This window comes from Ornithodoros turicata, chromosome 8 (genome assembly GCF_037126465.1).
Source record: "Ornithodoros turicata isolate Travis chromosome 8, ASM3712646v1, whole genome shotgun sequence".
Classification (NCBI taxonomy): Eukaryota; Metazoa; Arthropoda; class Arachnida; order Ixodida; family Argasidae; genus Ornithodoros; species Ornithodoros turicata.
Window position 1 is genome coordinate 12,165,629 of NC_088208.1, and position 24,323 is coordinate 12,189,951.

General features: G+C 44.9%; 2 protein-coding genes across 2 annotated transcripts in view; both read left to right on the forward strand.

Annotated features, from left to right (window-relative positions):
- Window positions 1-2,047: 2,047 nt before the first annotated feature.
- LOC135367508 (A disintegrin and metalloproteinase with thrombospondin motifs like) overlaps window positions 2,048-24,323 on the forward strand; it is a 41,911-nt gene continuing 19,635 nt past the window's right edge. The window contains exons 1-4 of the mRNA XM_064600808.1: window positions 2,048-2,251; window positions 2,408-2,559; window positions 2,696-2,745; window positions 15,967-16,075. Coding sequence (XP_064456878.1) covers window positions 2,703-2,745; window positions 15,967-16,075 — 152 coding nt within the window. The 5' untranslated portion in view covers window positions 2,048-2,251; window positions 2,408-2,559; window positions 2,696-2,702. The remainder of the gene's footprint in view (window positions 2,252-2,407; window positions 2,560-2,695; window positions 2,746-15,966; window positions 16,076-24,323) is intronic.
- LOC135366316 (uncharacterized) lies at window positions 8,476-10,920 on the forward strand. Its single transcript, XM_064598989.1, has 5 exons — window positions 8,476-8,621; window positions 8,688-8,861; window positions 8,973-9,096; window positions 9,467-9,673; window positions 10,150-10,920. The coding sequence occupies exons 1-5, from the start codon at window positions 8,476-8,478 to the stop codon at window positions 10,918-10,920; spliced, it is 1,422 nt and encodes a 473-aa protein (XP_064455059.1).

Consider the following 24,323-nt stretch of genomic DNA (forward strand, 5'->3'; position numbering starts at 1 on the left):
AGTACTGGGAAACATTACCGAGACGCGGATGCTGTTTCTTTTTTCTTTCTTTTTTTTATGCGATCGGTGAATCGCCGTGCAAAGCATGATTGAAATTTGTTAAACGTACATGACTTAAATCCAGTAAATTGCCATTTGGGTAAAATGTACCGTATGCTTCGCGATGCAGTCGTGATGTTGCATCCTTGCGACATTTACTGACATTGTTAACTGCATCAGTAGCTGAGGGCACCTTCTTTCTTGCAGAGGGCGGACTAGACAAAACGTTTGCCCGTGCAGAAACTCATATCGTTGTGGACAGCGTCCTGTTCAAACAGTTCGAAAATAATAAGACAGAAACAATTTTGTACTTAGGAGCAGCTATCAACTCCGTAAGTGTGCACACTTGTCCTTCCTTCCGCCAATTTTGACCAACTTGATAAAATTGACCCAATAAAACTATTGCAGTATATATCTTACGCGTTTGCAGGTTAATCTCAGATATAAGACTATAAAGACCCTGGACATCGAAATTGTCGTCGTCGGCCTCACGTTTTACAACAACGTACGTGCTTTACTTCACCTTTTCTCTGACGTGTGCTTACGATACGTGTTTCACACATGAAGCCTGGAGTCCTGCGCGGACGCCGTTTCCGTGAACCCATTTGTTTATTGCGCGCTCATTATTGAGGGAGGAGGGGATGCTTCGTGACACCTCGTCCAATGCCGTGCCGGATAGATGTAGAATGAGCTTATACATTGATGTCGGCCGGCATTCCATATTTTTGCGCAAATGACGTAAAAAATCCCGTATATAAACGGCTCCCCGAATATCGAAATGCGTTCAGCCGTGACGTCATGGCATACATCTCCGCCAGTGCGATTGCGAACTCCCGCACAGAAGCGGGCCACGTTTTTACGAGAACGAATAGGAATGGCTGATACGCTCGTAACTCTGACGTCACGGCTCGAGGCCGAAGCGTGTTCAAGGTTCTGCACCCCGATTTTATGAATGGCAGTTGACGAAAGGTCACCAGCAGTGGGATCAACTACTGCAAACTATGTGATCGTTATCAAGCCTTATACATTAAAGGGGCACTGAAGTTTCAGAATGTCTCATCGCGGAACTGAAAAGTGGTGTTACCTTAACGACACCCCAATTTAAGTTTTCCGTCTTCTCCATTTTAATTTGGAATTTAATGTGTTAAATTTCATTTTATTAAATTGGCCCCTTTTGAAATTTAATTTATTATTTTTTTACGAGCAACTTGCCGTCACTATGGCAGGTAGACCGCTCATTATCAACGGCACTCCATTTCTCTACTCCACTCCGCTCCTCGAGAAAGCCGACAGTATTGAGCGGGCTCTCATTGGTCTCCCGGAGCGATTTGCCCAATCATCGCGGGAGATCGTTTCGGGAGACTAATACGAGGCCTCTCCACATTGTCGCGCTTCTTGAGAAGGACGGGGAAAGCGCAAATTGCGGATTTTTTTCCGCTCATAAGTAACGGACGGCGAGACCCATGAACCCCGCTCGTGTCGTGTTGCTCTCAACTAGCCGAGGAGCATCTCTTGCGATGTGTTGCCCGTTTAATCGAAGTGCTCAACCGGGATCTCTTGGACTGAGTTGTTTTTCCTCCTTCTGGGTTTCACTTAACTCAGCCTCTATTACGTTCGGTAGCTCATTAAGTAGGAAGCGTAGCGAAATATTTCTGTGCCGAATGACACGGAGCACCATGCGTAAATGACATAATGGACGTGCCGTAACACCACCCCTCTACACGCGTAACATAAAAGTAGCACTCCATTTCTTAGCGACAATCAATAGGGACACTCGGTTAGAACAGAATAGGAAAGACGAGGTCGCACTTTCAACCACTTTACTAGAATGAGACCAAAAAATACAAGCCTATCTTTCAAACCCTCCCCCTCTTCTTCCAAACCTGAGCGCCGCATACCGCTTCAACCGCCAAACAAGACGATACCGCCAATCATGAAAGATAACACCCTTCAGAACACCCGTCCGGAGTTGATAAGGTGTTGCTGTTTCTCTGTCAGGGTCGCCGTCGCAGCACTGACGCACTTATCTTTAAGTTGCATTATCGTTTTTGTCTCTAACACAATTGCAATTTTTTGGTCTCATACTAGTAAAGTGGTTGAAAGTGCGACCTCGTCTTTCCTATTCTGTTCTAACCCAGTGTCCCTATTGATTGTCGCTAAGAAATGGAGTTCTACCAACCGGCCCTACTTTTTCTGTTGATAAAAGTAGCAGGTGAGAACTTTGAAAGAAAAGCAAACGTTTGGGACACGTTTGTGCTTTCGTTTACAGTAAGCTATTTCAGTGAGTGAGAACGTTGTGCCGTTAGCTCTCCGTAAAGCACGTGAAAATGTAAGAAACTTTGAAAGGCCATGAATTATTCTTTTATAGACTGACGAGGAGCAGTACTTCGTCGTGCTTGGCAGTGGACAAGATGGAAAGAAGCCTAGTATCGAAAGCACACTTTCCGAATTCAAAAAGTTTTACAAGAGGAACCACAGCGACATATTTTATAAAGTGGACCTGATTTCGTTTCTCACAGGGTACGTTGTAGACTTTCATGATCATCGTGCTCACTCTAGGAATATATATTTTTATCCGCAATATTTTGCTGTGTTACGCCCAGTAACTAGACTGCGAGAATTAAAAAAAGATATATATGTTTATTTTTTCTTGCAGGCGAAACATGTGCTTACGTGAAGGAATCGAGACAGATTGCGGCGTTTTGGGTAAGTCTACGTTTCAATGGATTGACTTTGGCATGGATATATTAAAGCCCTGTAGGCCACTTCCCAACATTAGTGCAGCGAGAAAAAAAAGGTTTCGAGACGGGTTCGAGGAAACTTCACATATGGGAGAGGAACATCACCCTTGCTCTTCCTCTTTGAAATGCACTACCAAAGGTACAATTTCGATGGGGTTTCGACATCCCAACCCGTTCTCTGGCTAGGCTACTTGAAGGCATGAGCGAAATATCACATCGGTAAAAAAAGAAGAAATGCTTGCCACGGATATTCACTCTGTTCACTTCCAGTAATGGACAACATACACCAACCTGGTCGGGGACAGTGGCGACTTGGTGGAAGCGCACGTAGTTGCAACTCGGCTTTCGCACATATGCAACTAATGCGTTCGACACGGGATATTCCCAGAGGATATGAAAATTGCAAGGGTTGCACCAGTTTCTACTTTTTTTTTGTACGAATGGCGACAAAAATCTAACTATAGGCCGCTGTCCATCCTCCGACATTTCTCAGGGATATTATAGAAAATTATCTATAGACGGTTGACTGACTATCGGAGAAATATCTGATTCTTTCTTCTACATAAAGCATCGCTTCAGAGCAGCGACACTGAGTTCCACGGGCAAGGTGCAAGGAGAGGCCATTTTGTTTTCCGCGTCGTCCTGTAGTCACCTAAAGACGCTCACGACCATGATCCATCGAGCACGCTCCAAAACGGTGTTCCTACCGCGAGCAGCTCGCTCAGGCAGACATCCTGGCCGCCTTGAGCGCACCTTGACCTCCTTCGGGACGCTCTCGCGGACAATACATAGATAATGCCGCACGACAATCACACAAGCTTCTCTGAACCCCAACCGCCACTGCGAGCACTGTCATGGTAGCTGGCCTTGCTCCTCAACTAAGGATGGCGCCGGTGCGGAGCGGTAACAAAATGGCTTCCCTATTGAGTTCAGTGTGGCTACTCTGAAGAATAGATCGAGAAGTTACCCGTCAAAAAGAACTCGATACGAGTTAAGTTACCTTGTGAACAATGTAACTAAGTTAATAACGAAGTTCTTCGGCCTGAAATGTAACTCCCAGTGACCGAGTTACTTAAAAAAAGAACGAGTTACTTCCAAGTTCCTTCGGACACAAAATAGCACTACACAGGTGCGGCGCGTGTGAGCAGTTGAGTTCGACCTTGAGTTGCCTGTCGAGTAGTGCAACATGCTTAGATCGTTTTCGTTTATGTTCAACAATTCCAGTTCTTTGCATCGTACTCCCTGTGGCCGCACAACGGTTAAGCTTCATTTCAATGGCAGCGGTGCTTACTTCCTGAATAGAATACTGTCATTGATTGAATATCACATTTTATGGCATAAAATGCTATGAAACAACCGGAGAGAAAGCAAGAAAATATCTGGACGCGAGTGGAAAGCGAATAAAGGTAACTTGGAACTTAATTTAAGTTACTACGTCGCAACAGTACCGGGTTCAGTTAGAAGACACCACAAAAAAGAACTTAGTTACAGAAAGAGCTACCTCGAACTCTGCTCTGAAGCCAACTTTATTTAGTGACTCTAAGTTCCTAGAGGCTCGCTCACATTTTCCAGCTGCGTAGCAAACTATATTGTGATGCAACCCTCTAGAACAGATGATTTTCAACACCCTTTTTTCTTCCTATAAAACTGTTAAGTTGACCAGTAAGATCCACCATGTGAAGGAATTCACACCACAGAGTGATAATTATCGCAGCAACTGAATTAAAACTACGCCGCAAAAAGCCACCGTGCGCAACGGTGGTGAAGAGCAGTACCAGCATGTGATCTGCCTGGAACCTCGCGCTGACGCTATAGGCTCCGTGCACTACCCAGAGGGCGCGGCGAAAATTTGACACGCGCGTAACTTGTGCAGAAGATCTGTATGACTGAACTGAGCGACGGCTGCAGCCGTGTGTTGCGCAATGGCGAACGCAGCAGCTAGCATCAAACTCAGATGTGGCTTGGGACCTCCTAAAGAAGCAAGGCTTTTCTTTTTTTGACGGACAACGGTACTACTGTAGACCAAGGAAGGTGTTATGAGTCAGGACACGTTCCTGATGTGGAAGATTTCTTCGAACACCCGGTAGGGGGGCACAGTGTTGTGATAGCAGCATGTATTCTGGTCTTCCCCGTTGAGCTTTATGTGTATCTCAGACTTAGGTTTTGTGGTTTTCGACATTTCTGAAAACGGTCGGAAAACACTTCCCGGAATATTTTCTTTTTATTCTTTTTTTTTTTCATTCGGCACATTCCGAAATAGCGGACCACTATGCGGATGTGGGTATGGTCATATTGGATCGCATGTGGATATGGTATGACTCGCATTCGGACATCCCGTCCGTCCCGAGGGAACATAGCAGAAAGAATCCGATTTTTAATAAGCCGTATAGTTTTGAACATGAGACAATTGATGTTCTGAGGCTGGAACACATATAGAAGGACAAATACATACAAAGTCTAAAATGCCTAAGAAATTAACGATGAAATCATCGTTGGATCGATGAATCGACGAATCATCGATGAATTTATCGAATAATTTTGTCGATAAACACACCCTGAATTAGCTTAAAAGTAAATGCTGTTGTTGTTGTTGTTCGGAGGTGCCAACGCGTAAGCAATATGACCCATGCCGATTCGGGGTACCTGAAACGCACTGGTCACTGCAAAAGCCGAAAAAAAATCAACAGCAGCTGCATTGGCAGGATGGAGAGAGCGGATTCGCCTTCAGTGCCGTTTCGCACCTCCCCGCCGCTTGGGTGGCTTGGGGCGCTGTCGTCGCCTCCTCGAAACACTAGTGCAGGGAGCCTATAAGGATAATGCTCGCTGATTGGTCTAGATAAATGTTGTCTGCTGCTCTGCTGTCGTCTTCTATTCGGCTGTTAGGGGTTCTGAAAAAGCCTTTCGGCCGCTCCTTCTATCCCCAATTCTCCGGGACAACTGGCAAAACTGGTTTACGGCGGCAAAGGGGCAAGGCACTTACCCTCACTGACCAGCGAACCAGAACGAGTTCCCCTCATAACGTCATCGGTGACGTGGCATTATACCTCCTCATCCTCGTTATACCTGGAGTGGAGAGTTAAGGGTGAACGCCTGGAGCCATGTTTATGTGAGTTTCAGAGTTTGGCCATTGGAAGAAGCCAACGACGCGCCAAACGACGTCAGACACGCGTCACTGGCCAGACGCGTCGTCTGCTCCAAATCGGATGTTCCGCCATTATGCGACTAATGTGAATCGGCGGTTCGTAGCCGATTGCTGTAAACGTTCAAAGATGGTTTGTGAGCCATTTTTTCGATCAAAAGTGTCGGTTCTGTGGATAAAAGATGTGCTGATTAACTACGTGAGTTAACAAACATTCAAGTTCTGTAAAGTAGGAAACACGGTGCACACGTGAAGCAGCGATTTCGAGTCGGCAAAAGGTGCCGTAACGGTTCCTAGTGATGCAGCGCCGTAAAAGAAGGATTTGCAACAGCGTGTGTCTCTCATATTGTATGAATCCGTGCCAAAACAATGGATCGAGCACCGACAGAACTCACCATGGAAGGAATGCGACTTTGACCCCAAGTGGGATCGCTGTTGCGAGAGCGGCAGTGCCGTGACGGTAGTCTATTGGCGGGTGTGATTAAGCGCTTTGCGAATTTCTTATTTCGTTCCATGGCCGTAAGAGCATACAAAGCATTATAATAATAGCTAAATACAAGCATTTTTATGTATCCCTCTTAGTCTGGCCCCTCGGTTAAGGCCATTTCAGCATGGGTAACTCTGATGTAGCACCCAGCTAATTACAGTATAGTGTAACTACAGCTGGCTTCTTTTATTCTTTTATATCCTATGCTGGCTTCTTTTATGTTCAACGTGATGGACATGTTCGCTTGTAACCGCTGGCATAGAATCAAAATGTTAGCCAGAATGGGCTCATGAACACACCGGTGAGATATGTGCAAAAATAAGGCGCACGACATTTTTGATATTTTTGAACTTTTTAAACATTTCCAGATCTTCCATATTTAACGTGCTGGACGTGTTAGCTTGCACCTGCTAACACCGAATCAAAATGTGTGCCAGTATGGGATCATGAACACATCAGTGTGATATGAGCGAAAATAAGGCGCACGACATATCAACAAGTTGCGTACCACCTGCCAGAAGAACACAAACCGCTGTTCTATTTTGCAGATTTGTGATGCACATCGAGGTATTTTTGATATTTTCGAATTTCTTTAAACATTTCCAGATCTTTCATATTCAACGTGTTCAACATGTTAGCTTGCAACAGTTAACACCGAATCAAAATGTGTGCCAGTATGGGCTCATGAACACACCGGTGTGATATGAGCAAAATTAAGGCGCATGACATATCAACAAGTTGCAAACCACCTGCCAGAAGAACACAAACCGCTGTTCTATTTGTGCACATTTGTCACACACATCTAGGTATTTTACATATATTTCTCACATATATTTTATATTCAACATGTTAGACACGTTAGCTTGCATTTTCACTTGATTTTGAGTGTGGCATATAACATTGTTTCTCCTGGCATCCCCAACTTGCCGTGGTTAGGAGGCTCGTGTGCTTCTGTGAGTTTATGGACTTATACCCAAAACGCACTGTCGCACACAATCTGGATCGGTCCGCAATCCTAGTCGGCGTAATCCCGCTGTGCACACCGTACCGTCCGCACTTCATGTTCGTGATCTTGGTTTTCATTTGCAGCCGTCTGGTGGAAGCTTTACACAATACCCCCAGAAGTTAAAAATTGAAAGAAAACACTGGTCCAGGATGTCTACTTTAAAGGAATTCGCATTAATACAAATGCGATTTCATCTGTTTCGGCGTCTGTCGATGTTGTTTTCTTCGTGCGGGCCGCCATCTTGTCAACCCGGAACCGGCAGTGCGAGAAGGCGAGGGTGAAAGGAAGCCACTGCGCCTGCGCCAACCCTCCTTGAAGTGTGTAATCATGTTCGCGAACGGGGGACAAGTGTCTGCGTTGTTGATCTCTGTCGCGGAGACTCGCGTTGTCCGCACCTGAGGGCAATCACGATCGCTGCCTAACCATGATTGCGCGCGATGTGGATCGTGCGTCATTGCGTTTTGGGTATAAGCCAGCAGTACTTACGCTACTGTAATTAGCTGTCAACCCACTCTGAAAAAGCCATAACCGAGGGGCCAGATTAAGAGTGATACATAAAAATGCTTATATATGGTGTGCCATCTTTGAGTTCCTCTCTCGCATTCATGTGTATTTATAGCATGCGAACAAAAGCTTAAAGACTACAGGCAATAAAGTCTAATTTTCAGCTATTGCATATTAGAGTAATTACCTATTTCAGCAGTTACAGTGTTGTTCCTGTATAATGTACAGTAGCATTCCTTGTTGCTCAGTGATTGGGCGGTACTGTAGATGGAACCACTTAACTCGCTTAACACATAAACGATTATTGCTTCCCTACTATACTTCTCTTACGGCGCTGGAAGGAAATAGGAAATATGCAAAGCGCTTAATCACACCCGCCAGTAAACTATCCTCATGACACTGCAGCTCTCACAGGGGTGGGCAGTAATACTGATATTTTGCAGTATAGGCTCTGTGCATTGCGCTTGTGGCGCCTCCTCGCGGAAAGAGCGGCTATCGCTCGGGGGAGACGCCGAGAGACTGCGTCTACCGTTCGCTTGCTTTGTAGTTACCTTTCGCGATGACAAACAACAAGAATTGTTGCCTTGTGGATTGTTCGAACACGTACAGCAGATGTCCACCAGGAACACGCTTCTTTAGCTTCCCTACAAGACCGTGTTACGTGCACCAGAGGCAGGAGTGGATTCGTGCTGTTCGTCGTTGCAAGTAAGTCACTACGTATGTAGATCAGACTTATGTACACAATTTAACAGGTCGTTTGTTATCTTCTAGCTCTGACAAATCAAGCTGGGTACCAACGAAGAACTCGCGTATTTGTAGTGAACATTTTTACGGTGGTGTCCAGTCGAAAGATCCGTCATCTCCGTCGTACGCGCCAACCATTTTCCCTGCTCGCTACAGAATACGGAACGCAAATTTGGAGGGGAGAGCAAGCAGGTATGAAAGGTACGTAGCTGTCAGATTCGGTTTAGATATAATTCCGTGTCATAATTGTCCTGCTTTGGTACTCGTAGTATTGTTTTCATGGTGGAATAATTTGGATTATTTCTCGCGTAGGCACAAGAGAAGGGTGTCCAAGCTAGTCGAGTCGTGTGGCTCAGAAGTCTACCAGTACGACGAAGAACCTCCGTCACCTATGGACGCCGAGCCGCTTGTAAATTGCATAGCAGCAGTGCGTGAGGTAATACAGCTTCACAAATTCCCTTATAAACCCGAACAAATAATTTGTTACAATTTACAAAGGCAGGGTGGCTCAAGCAAAGCGGAGACTGATTTCTCAGATGTGTCTCGTGTGAAAACAAAAGTCACACCGGAAACAAAACATGACGTTATACGTACATGAAATTAACTCAGCTGCAGTCTTTCCTCATTGTGAATATGATTCACATGTGCATTACTAATGCATGCATGTGCCTGTGCTAATGTCACGTCGCATTGTCGGTATATTTCTGTAGATGTCTACCCAGACCATGGAGGAGTCAACCGTCCAGCCACACAATGGCATACTTCTCATGTGTTGTGCTGTGATGGGGGATGCCTTATCGACACAGGTGTCATACATGGCTGATGTTGAGCCTGTGGCTGCCCCTGATAAACGTGATGTGGGTGTAGACACTCAAAGCCTTCCAGAAGTACAACCAAGGGGATTTCATGGCTACACAACACTGCTGCAATGTGACGACAAGGAGAGCATCTTGAGGGACCTTGGAGGAGCCTCGTTTGCTGTGTTCATGCTGCTCCTCAAATTTCTGACTCCGGTTGGTCTTATTGCACCCATCATTCTGTTTATTGCTTTGTTTTTACATCCTTCTTACTGTTCCCAATTAATTTCATTTTGGTCCATCTCACCAGTATGACATCTACTTTACTGTGCCATTTTGCGCAATTTTAGTACCTTTAATCAATAGACACATTTTGTGATCTTATGGTTGTGATCCACACTGTTTTCTTCCTGTATTATTGGAACTTGGAACCATGGTTTCATTGTCAGCAGTGACTGGTGCACTGCAGAGTCTCCATTTTTTTCTTTCTTTTTCATGTCCACGAGATAGTTGATTCTGTGCAAGCCCCCTGCTTGGATCTACGTGTTCATCCCCATAATTCAGTAACATTTTTTTTTTCTACTCCAGTGCTATCTCAACATTTACTGTTTCATGCTGTGGCTGCGACTTCAAATATACCTCTGTTTCTTGGTGTTTCTAAGTGTTATATTCAGTACCACAATTATTTTCAGACCAGAGATGCCCGGTGCATGCACCTCAGCATGGGAGACAAGCTGCTTCTGTTTCTAATGAAGCTGAAACATGGCTTGACCTTTTCTGCACTTGGAGTGCTTTTCAGTGTGCACAGAACGACAGCATCACGTACGTTTTACTATGTACTGGACTCATTAACTTCTAAGACATGGGGATGGGTGAGGTGGGTCTCAAGGGATGTCGTTCAAGAAACAATGCCAGGAACATTCCGTGCTACCTATCCTAACTGCAGGGTCATTATTGACTGCACTGAGGTGCCCATTGAACAGCCCACAACAGTTTCAGACCAGGTAAACACCTGGAGTAATTACAAACATGACTTCACTATGAAATTTCTGGTTGGCATTAGTCCAAGTGGGCTAGTGTCATTTGTATATTCTGCATATGGTGGAAGGGCTAGTGATACACACATAGCTGGAAACTGTGGTATTCTGAACCTTCTTGAACCAGGTGACATGGTCATGGCGGACAAGGGCTTCCCACATATACATTCGAGTCTCCTAGAAAAACGTGTCACCCTTGAAATGCCTCCTTTCGGAAGAATGGGGCAGCAGTTTACAGCAGCTCAAGTAGAGAGGACCTACAGAATAGCATCTCACCGCATCCATGTTGAGCGGTGCATACAACGAATTAAAATGTTTTCTATCCTGAGGGACCGCTTAACACCAGAGCTGAGGTTTCATGTTGACAAAATTGTACGCATGTGCTGCGTTCTTGTTAACTTGCAAAACCCCATTTTAAATACCTAACATTTATACTTTTCTAGGGGTCAGATCTCTGGCACTTCTGTTTTTTTATGGGTCCTAAATAGGGTTTCCAGTTCTCGGTATTTATTGAAAGCCCTCCACAGATAAATTTTTAATTCTTCAGATGAAAACAAATTACCGCAGATAACTGCCGTCAGTAGGCTCAGCAAATTTGCGTGATATGTTCAAGAATTTTATAATTTTTTAGGGGAATGGACGCTACAAAAAAGAAACATGGAAAGTGGGACAATACGAACATAACCTTTAAAGGGACAGTTTCATACCCCCAGCCCCGACCCATTCATAAGGTGCCCGTTGCAGAAAATGGCTTACTATGTATTTACTCAACCAATAACGTAATTGTAATTAAATAAACTAATTATGTTAATAAAAATTTATCAGTATCCTTCTGGTGGTTATGATCCTTGCTAAGTTTCGGAATCGTCCGATCTGTACGAGTCCTTTTGAGGAGCATCACATTCAATAACCTGCATTAGAGGCAGTGTCACAGTTAAAAACCAGAAGTGGTGAGATATCGAAGTGGGACATTTGAGCATGTACACAGGACGGTTTAGAAGTTCCAGTTGTAGAAGGCCATCCTGTTCTCACTTAATAGACTTGCTCAAATGTGCAACATGTTCTATGTGTCGGCAAAATCAGCCCTTTTTCTGAGACTTTCAGGAATTATATCAGCTGACAACTGGAAATCCTAGCCATAAGTTATAGTTACTTCTCCTGAATGTCGTTTCTTTCACAGTTGTTTCTTACTCATCCAGTATGTCTCGCATACGTTAAAAAATATCATGAGAGCTTTGTGCTAACCCTTTGAAATTTTTGTATTGCAAAATATATAATACAGTGTATAGCTGTGATGTAAAGTATGAAACCACATTGTTATGTAAATAGAACCGCAGTTCCACAAGGCTACGTGTCCTGTCTTATTCATAAATATATCACAGTGATGCACCACACATATATAGAACTACACATATATAGCACTGCACATGTAACCGGTCCCGACAAATATAGCATAAGTCTACGTTGAAGAAGTCATTACTGCACATTTGAAATACTTTGCATGGGAAAGCAATTCTTGCATCTGCCGTCCTACAAAGTTTGCTACAGAAACGAAGAACTGTGGGTATAATAAGCGCTCCTCAGATGTCTATCTCTCTCATGAAATAGTTGAAGTAGAACCACTCCGTTTTGGGGATTAGCTCTCGTAGAAACTCGTTGTTCTTTTGCACAGTCACAGTTTCTGACTTAAGTGGAGAGTAAACGAAGAGGTGACATAAAGGAGCATTCAGGACGTACATGCATACTTGCACCTGTGTATAATAAACATGGCTTTCTTTTAGTTCAAGCTTACCATCCCTCATTTCTAAGTAATCTACATTAATAGTAGTGCCATTACTATTAGTGACTGGTTTATCACAGCAGCGGAGTGGAGCTTTGATCTCGAGAAGGCGAATGCCTGTGTCGTCTTCTATTATACCATCTGGGCTACAGCAGAGCCATGGCTGGACCTTACAGACAACTACACCCACGCGGATAACAGTGCAGTTGTATAGGTCCTCGTACTCTTTCCGTGCTGTTGTTTCCTGTCTGATGCCATATGCACATGCCTTACTGAAAAAACATTTCTTCTGTGCAAGAGTTTTTGCCAGGTCTTCGAAATCTTTCTGACGAATTCTTATGCGGTGTGCTTGAGAACTTGCTGACAATCTAAATTTCTTTACCGAATGCCACTCAGGACACGCGCTTTGTTGCATTGTTTGCACAGCCACAGTGTCGCATTCCTCTTCGTCCATCATAATGAGAGAAAAGTCACCAATTGTACCCAAATGGCACTGTGCTGCGCCGAAATCAGATGACGGTGTTCCAATTCGAGGCAGTACACGTTTTAGGGATGTCAAGTTGTCAGTGAGGGATTTTTCTGCCCTCATCGCTGCTCCCAAAGAACAATTCAGTGTAGCAACCTCTTGAGGAATGTCAGAAGTTTCTATCTGGAGATCTGTCTTTGGAGGGAACATCTCTGCGAACAACACTCCTTTCGTGTACAGCTTGGCTTGTCCTCCTGACGGTGCTTTCCAACCGTTCGGGCATGACGTCTTTGTTAGCGACTGTTCTGTGTTGATGTAAGCAACAACTGCTGCGACGTGCTTGCAGGACCCACGCACTCCAGCTTTACAGGTGCAGTACGCGGTCTCGATGTATCGCTTTTGGGTAAGCTGAAAGTTTCAAAGTCGACAACATCATCACCGCAATATCGATAGAATTGCATTGAGGTAAGCGAGCTGGTGACTAATTATTAGACATGATGAAAACCTGAGACGAGGGGAGCGACGAGAAACAAGCACACACAAAGTCCCAGACGCAGCTGGGTGTTTATTAGCAAATGGACAACTTCAGAGACAAGGTTAACAAGGTGGGCGCATGGGCCAAGGTCACTTGTTAAAATTGCGCGCTGTTCGGTCATAGCTAGGTTGGCATGATTATTTTCAAGTATCATAATATGAACCTTTGAACATCCGCGCAGCGTCCGTCTTCAGGACGAGAGGGGGGTTGCACGCTTTGTCCTTCCTAGAAGCCCCCAGTTCAGAAAATATCGCGAGAACGCTCATTGGAGCGGATAACAAATCATATCACTTGAATCTCATCGCTTGGACGTGAAGCTAGCAGCACATTATCGACTAGGATAAAGTTGACACGAAGGAGTTTCTAGAAGATGAGAAATTTATTTGATCACCTGTATTTTCACATCGTACGGCTTCTTCCCCACGCTTGTTTGTCGCACGCACTTTGCGATGACCGAACACGACGTCGCCGTCTCCTCCTCACGGACTTTCTGGACATGGTTGCTTCTGAACAACAATTCGCCTTTCTTTTCCGTCTTCAGTCTGAAATGGCCTCTCGCGTCGATGCTGTCAAATCCCGCATGTTTTATAATGTGATTTCCCGCACGATCCATTGCGAGACGCAGGCGAGACGGTGCTAGACGCTCCCCCGAACGAACACAGTCGCCGTCGCAGAGGGCGCCACCGGTAAAGTTATAGCGCCCCCAATAGGTCGCGCACGGAGCCTATAATACTAATACATAAACCAATAAATCTATAAACCTAAACCAATAAACCTATATTCCCCCTTAATACATCATACTTCCTAGAAATCGGTACTATAATACAGATACATTTCAAAACTGAGTATTATAATACATAATACTAATACTTCTTTGTATTACAGGAGTAATACTTGTAATACGTTGGTACTTAACTTGGGGAGAAAGAAAGGAAAAGAACAGAAAAAATATATACAATCTGCGCATTACTTATCGCGACAATCTTTCTCCAATGACGTTTTATTCACGCTTATATTTTTGCACATTGCCTGATCTTTTCGAATACGATCAGATAGTGCTGATCAATTCAATCGCAGTGCACAAGTTGCTCTCACTGTGGCAGAGCCCTGATTTCATCCGGTCTGGACGAGAAAATGTGGGCCCTTCAAAAGCCTGTGCCTGTCCCAGTGCCGGATTTAGGGGAGGGCAGACGGTGCACTTGCCTCGTCTCCCCCACCACAAAGGGGCCCCCACCAGGAAAGGTCTTGTCCAAGGGAAATCTGCTTTGCATGCCTGAAACGCGTCCCTGAAACGGAAACTTGGTACGAATCTGTCCTACGTCCACGCATATCGACCCCGAATAACACATTGGATAGACATAGAATACGCGAGGACGCCCCCACAGCACAGTGCCCCAGGGCCCCCATCACTGTAAATCCGGCACTGGCCTGTCCATAGTGCAACCGCGTACAGGGGTGACTGGCTGCACTGGACGCACTCTTTCATACGACAAAGGGCTTGCCCTGGTATGAACTGGATGTGAGGACACCCCCAGTAACATCTGGCCTCGAAGTCATTCGCTTGAAATAATTTGGGGCAGGGGGACACTGTAATAGGAAACTTGTTTGTGTTCAAATGTTTGTGGGACATGAAAAATTAGTGATAAAGTGCACCGGTGACACTTTGCAGGTCGAACTTACGGCCTCTGGGAACGTATTACACTTTCAAAAGTATTATAACACATGTAATACTCGTTTTATGTATTATAATACAGATACAAATACACTTCAAAAATGAATATTATAGTACATAATACAAATACTCAAAAGTACTACAGTAATAGTATTATAATACGAAGTATTACTATTATTGCCTACCTCTGTGCTCTCGCAACATCGATTCCACATTGGGTTGAGAGTTCCATTGCGTCCGTGGTGTGCTGTCTCGGTACGCGATCCATTGTTTTGACAGAGATTCGTACAACTCGGCACACGGCTGTTGAAAATCCTTCTTTTACGACGTTGCTTCACTGAGGACCGGTGACGGCACTTTTTGCCGACTTCAAATCGCTGCTTTACGAGTGCACCGTGTTTCCTGCTTTACTGCACTTTAATGTTATCTCACTTAGTTAATCAGCACATCTTTCATCCATGGAACTGATACTTTTGGTCGGCAAAACGGCTCACAAATCATTTTTCGACAATTTCATTTCAATTTCATTTTACAGCAATCGGCTAGGAAGCGCCGATTCACATTAGCCACATAATGGCGAAACATCCGCTTTGGAGCAGGCCACACTCACTCGGCTTGGCCCAGCTTGGCTTGTTCGCTTTCGCCAGACAGTGACGCTTTTGACGCGTCAACAAGCTCTTCCCTCGCGCCGGCAAAAGGTCAAAGAATGGCCAAATTCTCCCTATATACAGCTCTGTTGAACTTTTCTGGGAAACAAATTGCACACATCAAAATCTTTCGCGCTATTCGGTAAAATGACACACACACTGTCATCAAACGTCTTAATCTGTTTTTTTTATGGTCCTCTGTACTCCTTTAAGAGAAAGGTGCATTATTCAGCTGCTCACGGGGAAACGTAACGACACAGTAATGCCCTATGTGTACCTTCGCCTTGAGTTGATACTTCCATCACCTTGTGTTAAAAAAATAATGAAGTGTGCTCACCTTGAAACGTGAGTTATCACACATTTTATTTGCAGGTATGGCTAACATTGCGGGTGTATGTGTAGATGGACGTTCGTCTGTCGTGGAAGACAAGGCCTGGTCTTTCACAGTTGTGCGTGGTTTCGCACACGAGTTTGCTCACAAGTAAGTAGCATAGGAAGTGGTCTTACAGTTGCGAGGCAGTTACGAGGATGAGTATCACATCTAACTCAGTAGATAGCTTTTTCACCCATGCACAACACAACAACTGTATGTTTTGGAACGCGGTGAAGAGAAAAGAAGAAAGTTTACGAAATCTGCTGCTTCGTCTAGAGTTGACTTGAACGCTGCTTCGCCATACGGAGGAGGGTGAAAGACACACCTGTCGACGGATTGATCAGTTTTCCCTGTGATCAAGTGGCGCAACTGCCATCATAAACGACCTCTGGTCGAACCATCAATTTGTGGCTACCAGGAGGTGAAAGGATCAGAGGAACAGCATAATGTTTGCTCCCGGCAGGGCCAAGTTAATGCTGTTGGCATATATACGGTGCACCAATACCTAGTTCTCACAGGAATTACGACTCAATGTTGTTGCCTAAACTCCCGGTTTCATCTGCGCCGTCACGGAGGGCAAGGTGGCCCGTTGCCCCCCTTGGCTTCCAGAAATGTAGGGTTTTTCAGCCAAGAGAATGTAGTTGCGCAAAAATTAGGCCAGAATGACAATCATTCTCCCCCATGACGACGCTTGCAGCATATAAGTGTTTATTTGAGGGGGATATACATTTATTAAAAGGAAAGGTCTGCCAGACAAAGGTCGGCATGCCATTCCATTAAAAAAAAAAGTGAGACTCCTGAAGCGCGCATCTTAGAGCTTGGAGGCCAGGCCAGTGCACTTCAAAAAGTGCAATAAAGTACTTGTGACGGCCCATTTTTGGTGCTGAGGCACAGGACCAAGAAGTGCGGCCAGCATCAGTTGGTTGTGCCCGAAACTTGAGTAGTAAGTACTGACCACGACTATCCGGAAACGCTACAAGGCTTCTGGACACGTTTAATTAGCAATTGGAGCTAATTGGGACCCCCCACATTAATCAGCATCATCCAATGAGTCATCACACTAATTGGGGAGCGTCTAACTAGTGTCCAGACCACCCTGTGCGTTTCCGGATAGACGTGGTCATAAAAAAGAAAAAATAGATAAAAAAAGAGATAGAGTGGAGAGAGGGAGTTTAGTTAAAGATCAACGACGCCATCTTGAAGAAAGCGGTCCGGAAGGGCCGCTGACCGTCGCTGGGCGACGGAGCACAGAGGCAGGTTGCAAAGCATCGCAGCAAATGACCACCAGTTCCGGACATCCTGTGACGTCAGCTGTGACGTCATGATGGCATGTCTGGGCAAGTTAGGACAGCTCTGGACATGCAAGGAGAAAAACACTCGTAATACAGAGGCTGGGAAAGCAAGAGTATGCAAACCATCAATAGCTAACAAGAAAATAGAATTAGTTACACAACAAATGATCCCACCACAACAGGAGCGCAGAACGATGCGACTGCTCTATCCGACAGCCAGGCAGAGAACTGACTCGTAATGGTTGTTTTCTCCTGTATAAAGCCCCGCAGCTGCACCCCTAGCGGTTACTTTCTCAACTAATCTCAGAACAAAATTATTAAGAATCACACCAGCGCTGCTCCCGTTCCCAGGGCAGAAGAAGATAGAAAATGGCGGGGATGCCCGGACAACAGCAACCAGCACCCGACGTGCACTGACACGAAAATCGCAAACAACGCGGGAAGAAAGTTGGCGAAAGCATTAGTTACACAACAAATCAGCTCACCACAGCAGGAGCGCAGACCGATGACTGCTCTCTGCGACAGCCAGCGAGAAACTGACTGGGACGCCGCTACGCATGCGCGCTCCTAGCGCCCTCTGGGGCGACCACCTCCGAGAGGCTAAGAGAGAAGAGCATTCCTGCGCCCCCTGCTGGCCGTTCTCATTGGTCGTGACGTCATCCTATTGTCTCAGGGCTACACTGTTTTTTTTTTCACTAATGCTCCTCTAGACAAGGTCAATCTACAATGAAGCCACGGTATGACATCATGCACCTGCGTGGCTCAAGGACGCGTGCGCTCTAGACAGGGGACCTATTATTTATTGAATCACTATCCCAAGATTATTTCCTTTATACTTCTATAACGATTGAATAGGAAACTATTGCAGAAGAGCACCATGCATGAAAGCTGATCGTAGGAATTCCAAACTCTTACTAAATGAGACTTGCAAAAGAACAAAATATCCTAACACGTAACTCCATCGACAGCTAATAAGAGGACTAGGCACTCAACAAATCAACACAGAATACGGGTAACAAGGAGCGCAGAACTCAGGGCAGCACTATCATCAAGACAACAATGTTCCTTGTCAAAAAAGAAAAAATACAAAGCATCAACAAAGGAAAGCATGCATATCGGGGCATGTCAGAACACGTCAGGACAAATTGCACGACTGCTGGGCAACAGAGGAAAACAAACACTTGAACAGAGTGAAAAGACACTCACCATCATTTTTCACGTTCACAGCATTCCCCCATTGGAAATCCGCTCGTCACAAAATCCACCAGTGACGAACCACACATCCGCACCCCATCAGAGGCAGACAGAACCCCAGCGCAACTAGTTGGGTAGAAATCCAGCGAACCGGTAGAGATGTAGGAAGGGAGTTGCCTCAGGACAGAAGCCGCCGATATTTCGAACAGAGACTGTTCTTGTTCTGGGCACCGTCCTCATCATTGGCATGGTATTTAAAGGGATAGGTGTGACGTGTTTTAAAGGTTCATGCGAATTGTGGGTCAACAGCCCGGAGGGAAGAAAGGGTCCGTACGGGCTTCTACGGCCGGAGTGAATGGCTGCTTTGTTAGAGTATGGAGGGGATTATGGGGGGGATTATGTGAACGTAGTGATCTAGGCTACAGAGCGGTTACAGAAAAATGGAAGGTTCACGAACACGTGGACGAAACGGGACAACAGACAAGAATTGGCAAGCATTGTGAAAGATAAGGAGGTTAGTGGTTACGTGGGAAAAATTCCAGAACAAGCAAAGCTTTTTTTTTTTTTTGTAATACAAAGTTATGGCATGCAATAAAGAAAGCAGAAAGCAGTGGTCATGCAGAACATAACAGATGATAATGGTGGTAGAAGGGAAAAGCATATTTTGTTTGTGAAGTGTTTCTAGGGTGCCTTGTGATTTGTTGATACCGGACGGGTGAAGAGCGTTGAACTTGTATATGAGATAAGACTCCCTATCACGTCTGTCACGTGTGGATCTAAACCCGGTTTCTAGAATATATAGTTTAATGTTGTCAAAATTGTGACCAGGAACGTTAAAGTGTTCGGCGACTGCTTTGGGGAGTTTGTTGGACGTGTCGGTTCTGTGTCCGGTAAGGCGGTTGTTCATTTGTTGGCCGGTTTCACCAATGTATTGCATAGAGCAGTCGCCGCATTCAATGCAGTATATGACATTGGAGCTTGTGCATGTGAATGCGTGAACTCACTTAATTAACTTCCTCGACAGCACAATATCACTAGACAACGGCAACCACATCACAACCCTGTACAAAAAGCCAACTGACAAACAACAATACCTTCACTTCAAGAGTCACCACCCGCGCCACTGTAAGGTTGGAATTCCTAATGGGCAGAGTGTAAGACTACGCAGAATTTGTTCAAACGACACAGATTACGCTGAGAAGCTTGACGAACTCTGCAGTACACTTGCCCAAAGGGACTATCCAGACTCCCTCCTAACCGAATTTCGTCGCAAGGCACTCACACTCGATCGAAACGAGGTTCTGGAAAACCGAAAAAATCCTGACGCGTGCCAAATAAGCTTCATCACAAGATATTCCAACGCACTTCCAAACATCAAAGCCATTCTACAGAAGCACGAGCCCCTCCTCCAAAGCAGTGACCGACTTAGCAATATATTTACCCATCCCATACAGGTGACATACCGACGCGCAAAAAATCTAGCAGACTCCTTGGTCAATGCCAAAATCAGCAAAACGAGCGCCCCGTACACGGGAACACGGCCCTGCAACCTCCCGCGCTGCAAAACATGCAAGCACGTTCAACACGCTAACTCCATCAAAAGCACTACGAGCAATTACACCCACCCCGTTAACCACGCATTCATATGCACAAGCTCCAATGTCATATACTGCATTGAATGCGGCGACTGCTCTATGCAATACATTGGTGAAACCGGCCAACAAATGAACAACCGCCTTACCGGACACAGAACCGACACGTCCAACAAACTCCCCAAAGCAGTCGCCGAACACTTTAACGTTCCTGGTCACAATTTTGACAACATTAAACTATATATTCTAGAAACCGGGTTTAAACCCACACGTGACAGACGTGATAGGGAGTCTTATCTCATATACAAGTTCAACGCTCTTCACCCGTCCGGTATCAACAAATCACAAGGCACCCTAGAAACACTTCACAAATAAAATATGCTTTTCCCTTCTACCACAATTATCATCTGTTATGTTCTGCATGACCACTGCTTTCTGCTTCCTTTATTGCATGCCATAACTTTGTATTACAAAAAAAAAAAAAGCTTTGCTCGTTCTGGAATTTTTGCCACGTAACCACTAACCTCCTTATCTTTCACTATGCTTGCCAATTCTTGTCTGTTGTCCCGTTTCGTCCACGTGTTCATGAACTTTCCATTTTTCTGTAACCGCTTTGTAGCCTAGATCACTACGTTCACATAATCCCCCCCATAATCCCCTCCATACTCTAACAAAGCAGCCATTCACTCCGGCCGTAGAAGCCCGTACGGACCCTTTCTTCCCTCCGGGCTGTTGACCCACAATTCGCATGAACCTTTAAAACACGTCACACCTAACCCTTTAAATACCATGCCAATGATGAGGATGGTGCCCAGAAGAAGAACAGTCTCTGTTCGAAATATCGGCGGCTTCTGTCCTGAGGCAACTCCCTTCCCCCAGCGAAACTAAGCTCTTCCACTGACGGCCAACGCAATTGCTAGGAGCAGAATTGACGTGTCCAGACCCGCCAGTGTCCAAGAGAGAAGTGAATCCTTGTGCCCCCTGCAGACCGTTCTCATTGGTCGTGACGTCACCCTATTATCTCACGGCTACACTGTTTTTTTCCACTAATGCTCCTCTAGACAAGGTCAACCTGAAACAATAGTGTTGCAGTATGACGTCATCATGCAGGTGCGTGGCTCAAGGACGCTTACGCTGTAGACAGGGGACCTGTTATTTATTGAATCGCTATCCCTAGATTATTTCCTTTATTCTACTATAATGATTGCATAGGGAACTATTGCAGAAAAACACCATAGACAAGAGGAGATTGTAGCATTTCATTCCCAAAGTCTTACTCTACAGGAAAAAAAATGGTTCAGCAAGACATGTCCATCCCAGCCAAGAGCCATGCACCTAACTGAATAATGACGCTTTGTTCCTCCTGAATAAAGTCACACACCTGTCCCTCTCGCGCTTACTCTCTGAACTAAATGAATCGCAAAATTATTAAGAATAGCTCTACTTCCATTCAAGGCAGCACTATCGTCAAGAATATTCCTTGTACAAACAGAAAAAAACAACATGTAGAAGGAAAGCATGTCAGAACAGGCCCAGGCATGTCAGCGCATGTTTGTCAGACAACGAGGGGGAAAAAAGCGAAAAGAAACAAAGAAGAAAACCAGTATCAAACTATTTCTAAGCACACACACTCCTCTTATTCAAAAACAGTGCTCATCATAAATCCGTCCAGGGCAATACACACCATTTTTCTATTGCTACACTTTTTTTCCAGTAACGGTCAATGCATTGCTACAGACTGCGTGACGTCATCACATCCTGTCTGAAGAAGAAGACAGTGGCAAAGACTCCTATTATTTATTGAATCGCAAGATTATTTCCTTTGTCCTACTCTTAATGACATTCATTCTCTCATTAAAATTCAACAAAAAAGCTCCCTGCATATTAACGATTTTCACCCCAAAGGCTCATCATGGTCATTAGAATTACAGTAAACTACCACTGCTCTTTTAAAATAATAAGTGAAACCACTCAACATCACCTCCAGGCTTATGTAATACATGACCCTTTCTATGCTCACACATTCGTTGTCTGAGGCTACAACTGCGCGCAAAAAGGCGCGAAAGCCGGGTGGGCAAAGTTCCATTCGCGCATTGCGTGCAAAAAGGCGCGAAAGTCGGGAGCAAAGTTCCATTCGCGCACGCCAAAGCACAAGACACAGAACGCCTTTATGGGAACATGATGGCATTCCCACCATATTAATGATTTTCTACCTTGCATTGCAGTTTAGAAAAACTACTACAAAACTATAATTTTAGGAGCTCATTAAAATTCAACTTTCTATGGAAACTATAATTGCCCTATTACTTGGATCGCTATTAATGAAGCGCTCCAATTTTTTCTCTCTTCCCATTTCAGCCTTGTCATGCAGTGAAGCAGACTCACATCCAAAATAATTAATTTACACTGAGGGTGCCGTGCTTCAGGAATTCCTATCCTGTGCTCAGATGCAAGCATTTCTTCACGGATACCTTTAACAGCTGACTTCCTCAACATACCGAGCTCCTAACAACATCTAACAAACAATCAGAGAAACCCTCTTCTCAGCTGTACCATGCGACTTTCTGCTGCATAAAATCGGTGATTTGAGGAAGAGAGCAGCGAAAAATTGTGTGCACTTGTGCTTGACTTAAAAAACCTGAAGCATATGCTAATAAACTAAGAGAAAGACACTCATGTCTGGTATCTGATAGTGCCACATACATAGACGCATTGCCCTTGTGCAAAGAAAGCACAGGACAGGGATACACAAATTTGCTTAGGTGAGCAGGGAAAAGGCTTAAGACCTCAGGTCACCACACATCGCCACGCGGCTAGCACAACATGACACCAACAAGATACTAGCAGCGGGAAGAACTGCAACACTGCTAAACAAGACCAGACATGCCATGTTGACGTCACAAATCAGGAAAAAAGCACACGCACGCACGCACACAGCCCTACTGAAAATGTGTCTAAGATGCCTCTCAAAATTTCCTGAGAGGTCTGAGAAGACCTTTCAAGAAATCTTGAAAGGTCTGGTAGGACCTCTTAGCACTTCTGAAGGGTCTGAGAGGACCTTTCAAGAAATCTTGAAAGGTCTGGTAGGACCTTTCAGGCAGCACAGAGGGGTCTGAGAGGACCTTTTAGAGAAAATCTGGAAGACGTTGTAGAATCATTCATGTAGCCCTGAGGGGTTTGGAGGGACCTCTCAGACAGCTTTGCGACAGTGCGTCGTGCAACACCTCTCAGAGCATCTTGCTACATGTTTTCCGCGCCGCGGGACATGCTACCTCATCCGCTTTGGAAAATAGTTCGCAAGATTTCACATGTTTGTGCATTATTCCTCCAAGGAACACGTGCCGTGATAACCTTGTATCGTCGTTCCCTCTTGAAGCTATTGTTCTTGCAATCCGTGCATTATGACACTGCACGTAAGTGGAAGCGTTTCGGCCGGTCGCCAGCGGTTCAATCAGTCTGTTTTGAAACGTTGAAGTGTGAGGACGTCGGCTGCGGATCTCAAGTAATTTGCGTTTTGTCTTCGGGATTCGAACTGTTTTTGAGGTATGTAGACGATGTGTCAAATATGCTTTTGTGAGTGACAGGCATTCCTGTTCACTTTACGCTATTACCACTGTTCGCAGACACGCATTATGTGCGCCGATAGGAAGATTACCAACCACGTTAGGTTACCAACGGCGCTTTGTGCCAAACGGTATGTTATATATTGCGGTGCCTACACACTGACTTACACTGACATTCTGAAATTGTATTTCTTACAGATGAATCTCGTACGAAGCGACAGTTGAGGAGAACCCAAGGTGATGAGAACCCAATCTCGCCAGTTAGTTGGCGTATTACGCAAGCCAGGGAAACTAGACGGTGCATCGCGAGTTCCCAAGTATACGTAAAACAGACGAACTTGATCACCGAGAAGCAGAGTTCTTCAAGAATATTTTTCAGCGCTGCTGTACGGACATTGCGAATATGTGTCCCATGAGTTCATGCTTTGTGGAATACCAGAGTATGTTTTGATGATGACTTGTATGCCTTCGTAGACATGTAAGTGCTAAATCTAGTTTTTGTTGCTGCTATTTACCGTTTCGTGTAGTTTCTTGCGAGCGATCCTTCAACAAATATTAGATATTCACAATTCTGCAAGACGTTTGAAATAACTGTTAGATAATCTGATAGCAGTGTGCATGCCTTAATTGAGTGTATCTGTACAATTGAAGGAACTCAATATATGTGGAGTTTTGTGACGTGCACTTGTCTGTATCTATCTCTGGTGTATCATAG

Excerpts from the sequence above, each read along its gene's own strand:
- LOC135366316 (XM_064598989.1), top strand. The coding sequence starts at position 8,476 with ATGACAAACAACAAGAATTGTTGCCTTGTGGATTGTTCGAACACGTAC. Across the intron at positions 8,622-8,687 it reads CGTGCTGTTCGTCGTTGCAA|CTCTGACAAATCAAGCTGGG; the intron begins GTAAGTCACTAC and ends GTTATCTTCTAG. Across the intron at positions 9,674-10,149 it reads TCCTCAAATTTCTGACTCCG|ACCAGAGATGCCCGGTGCAT; the intron begins GTTGGTCTTATT and ends AATTATTTTCAG.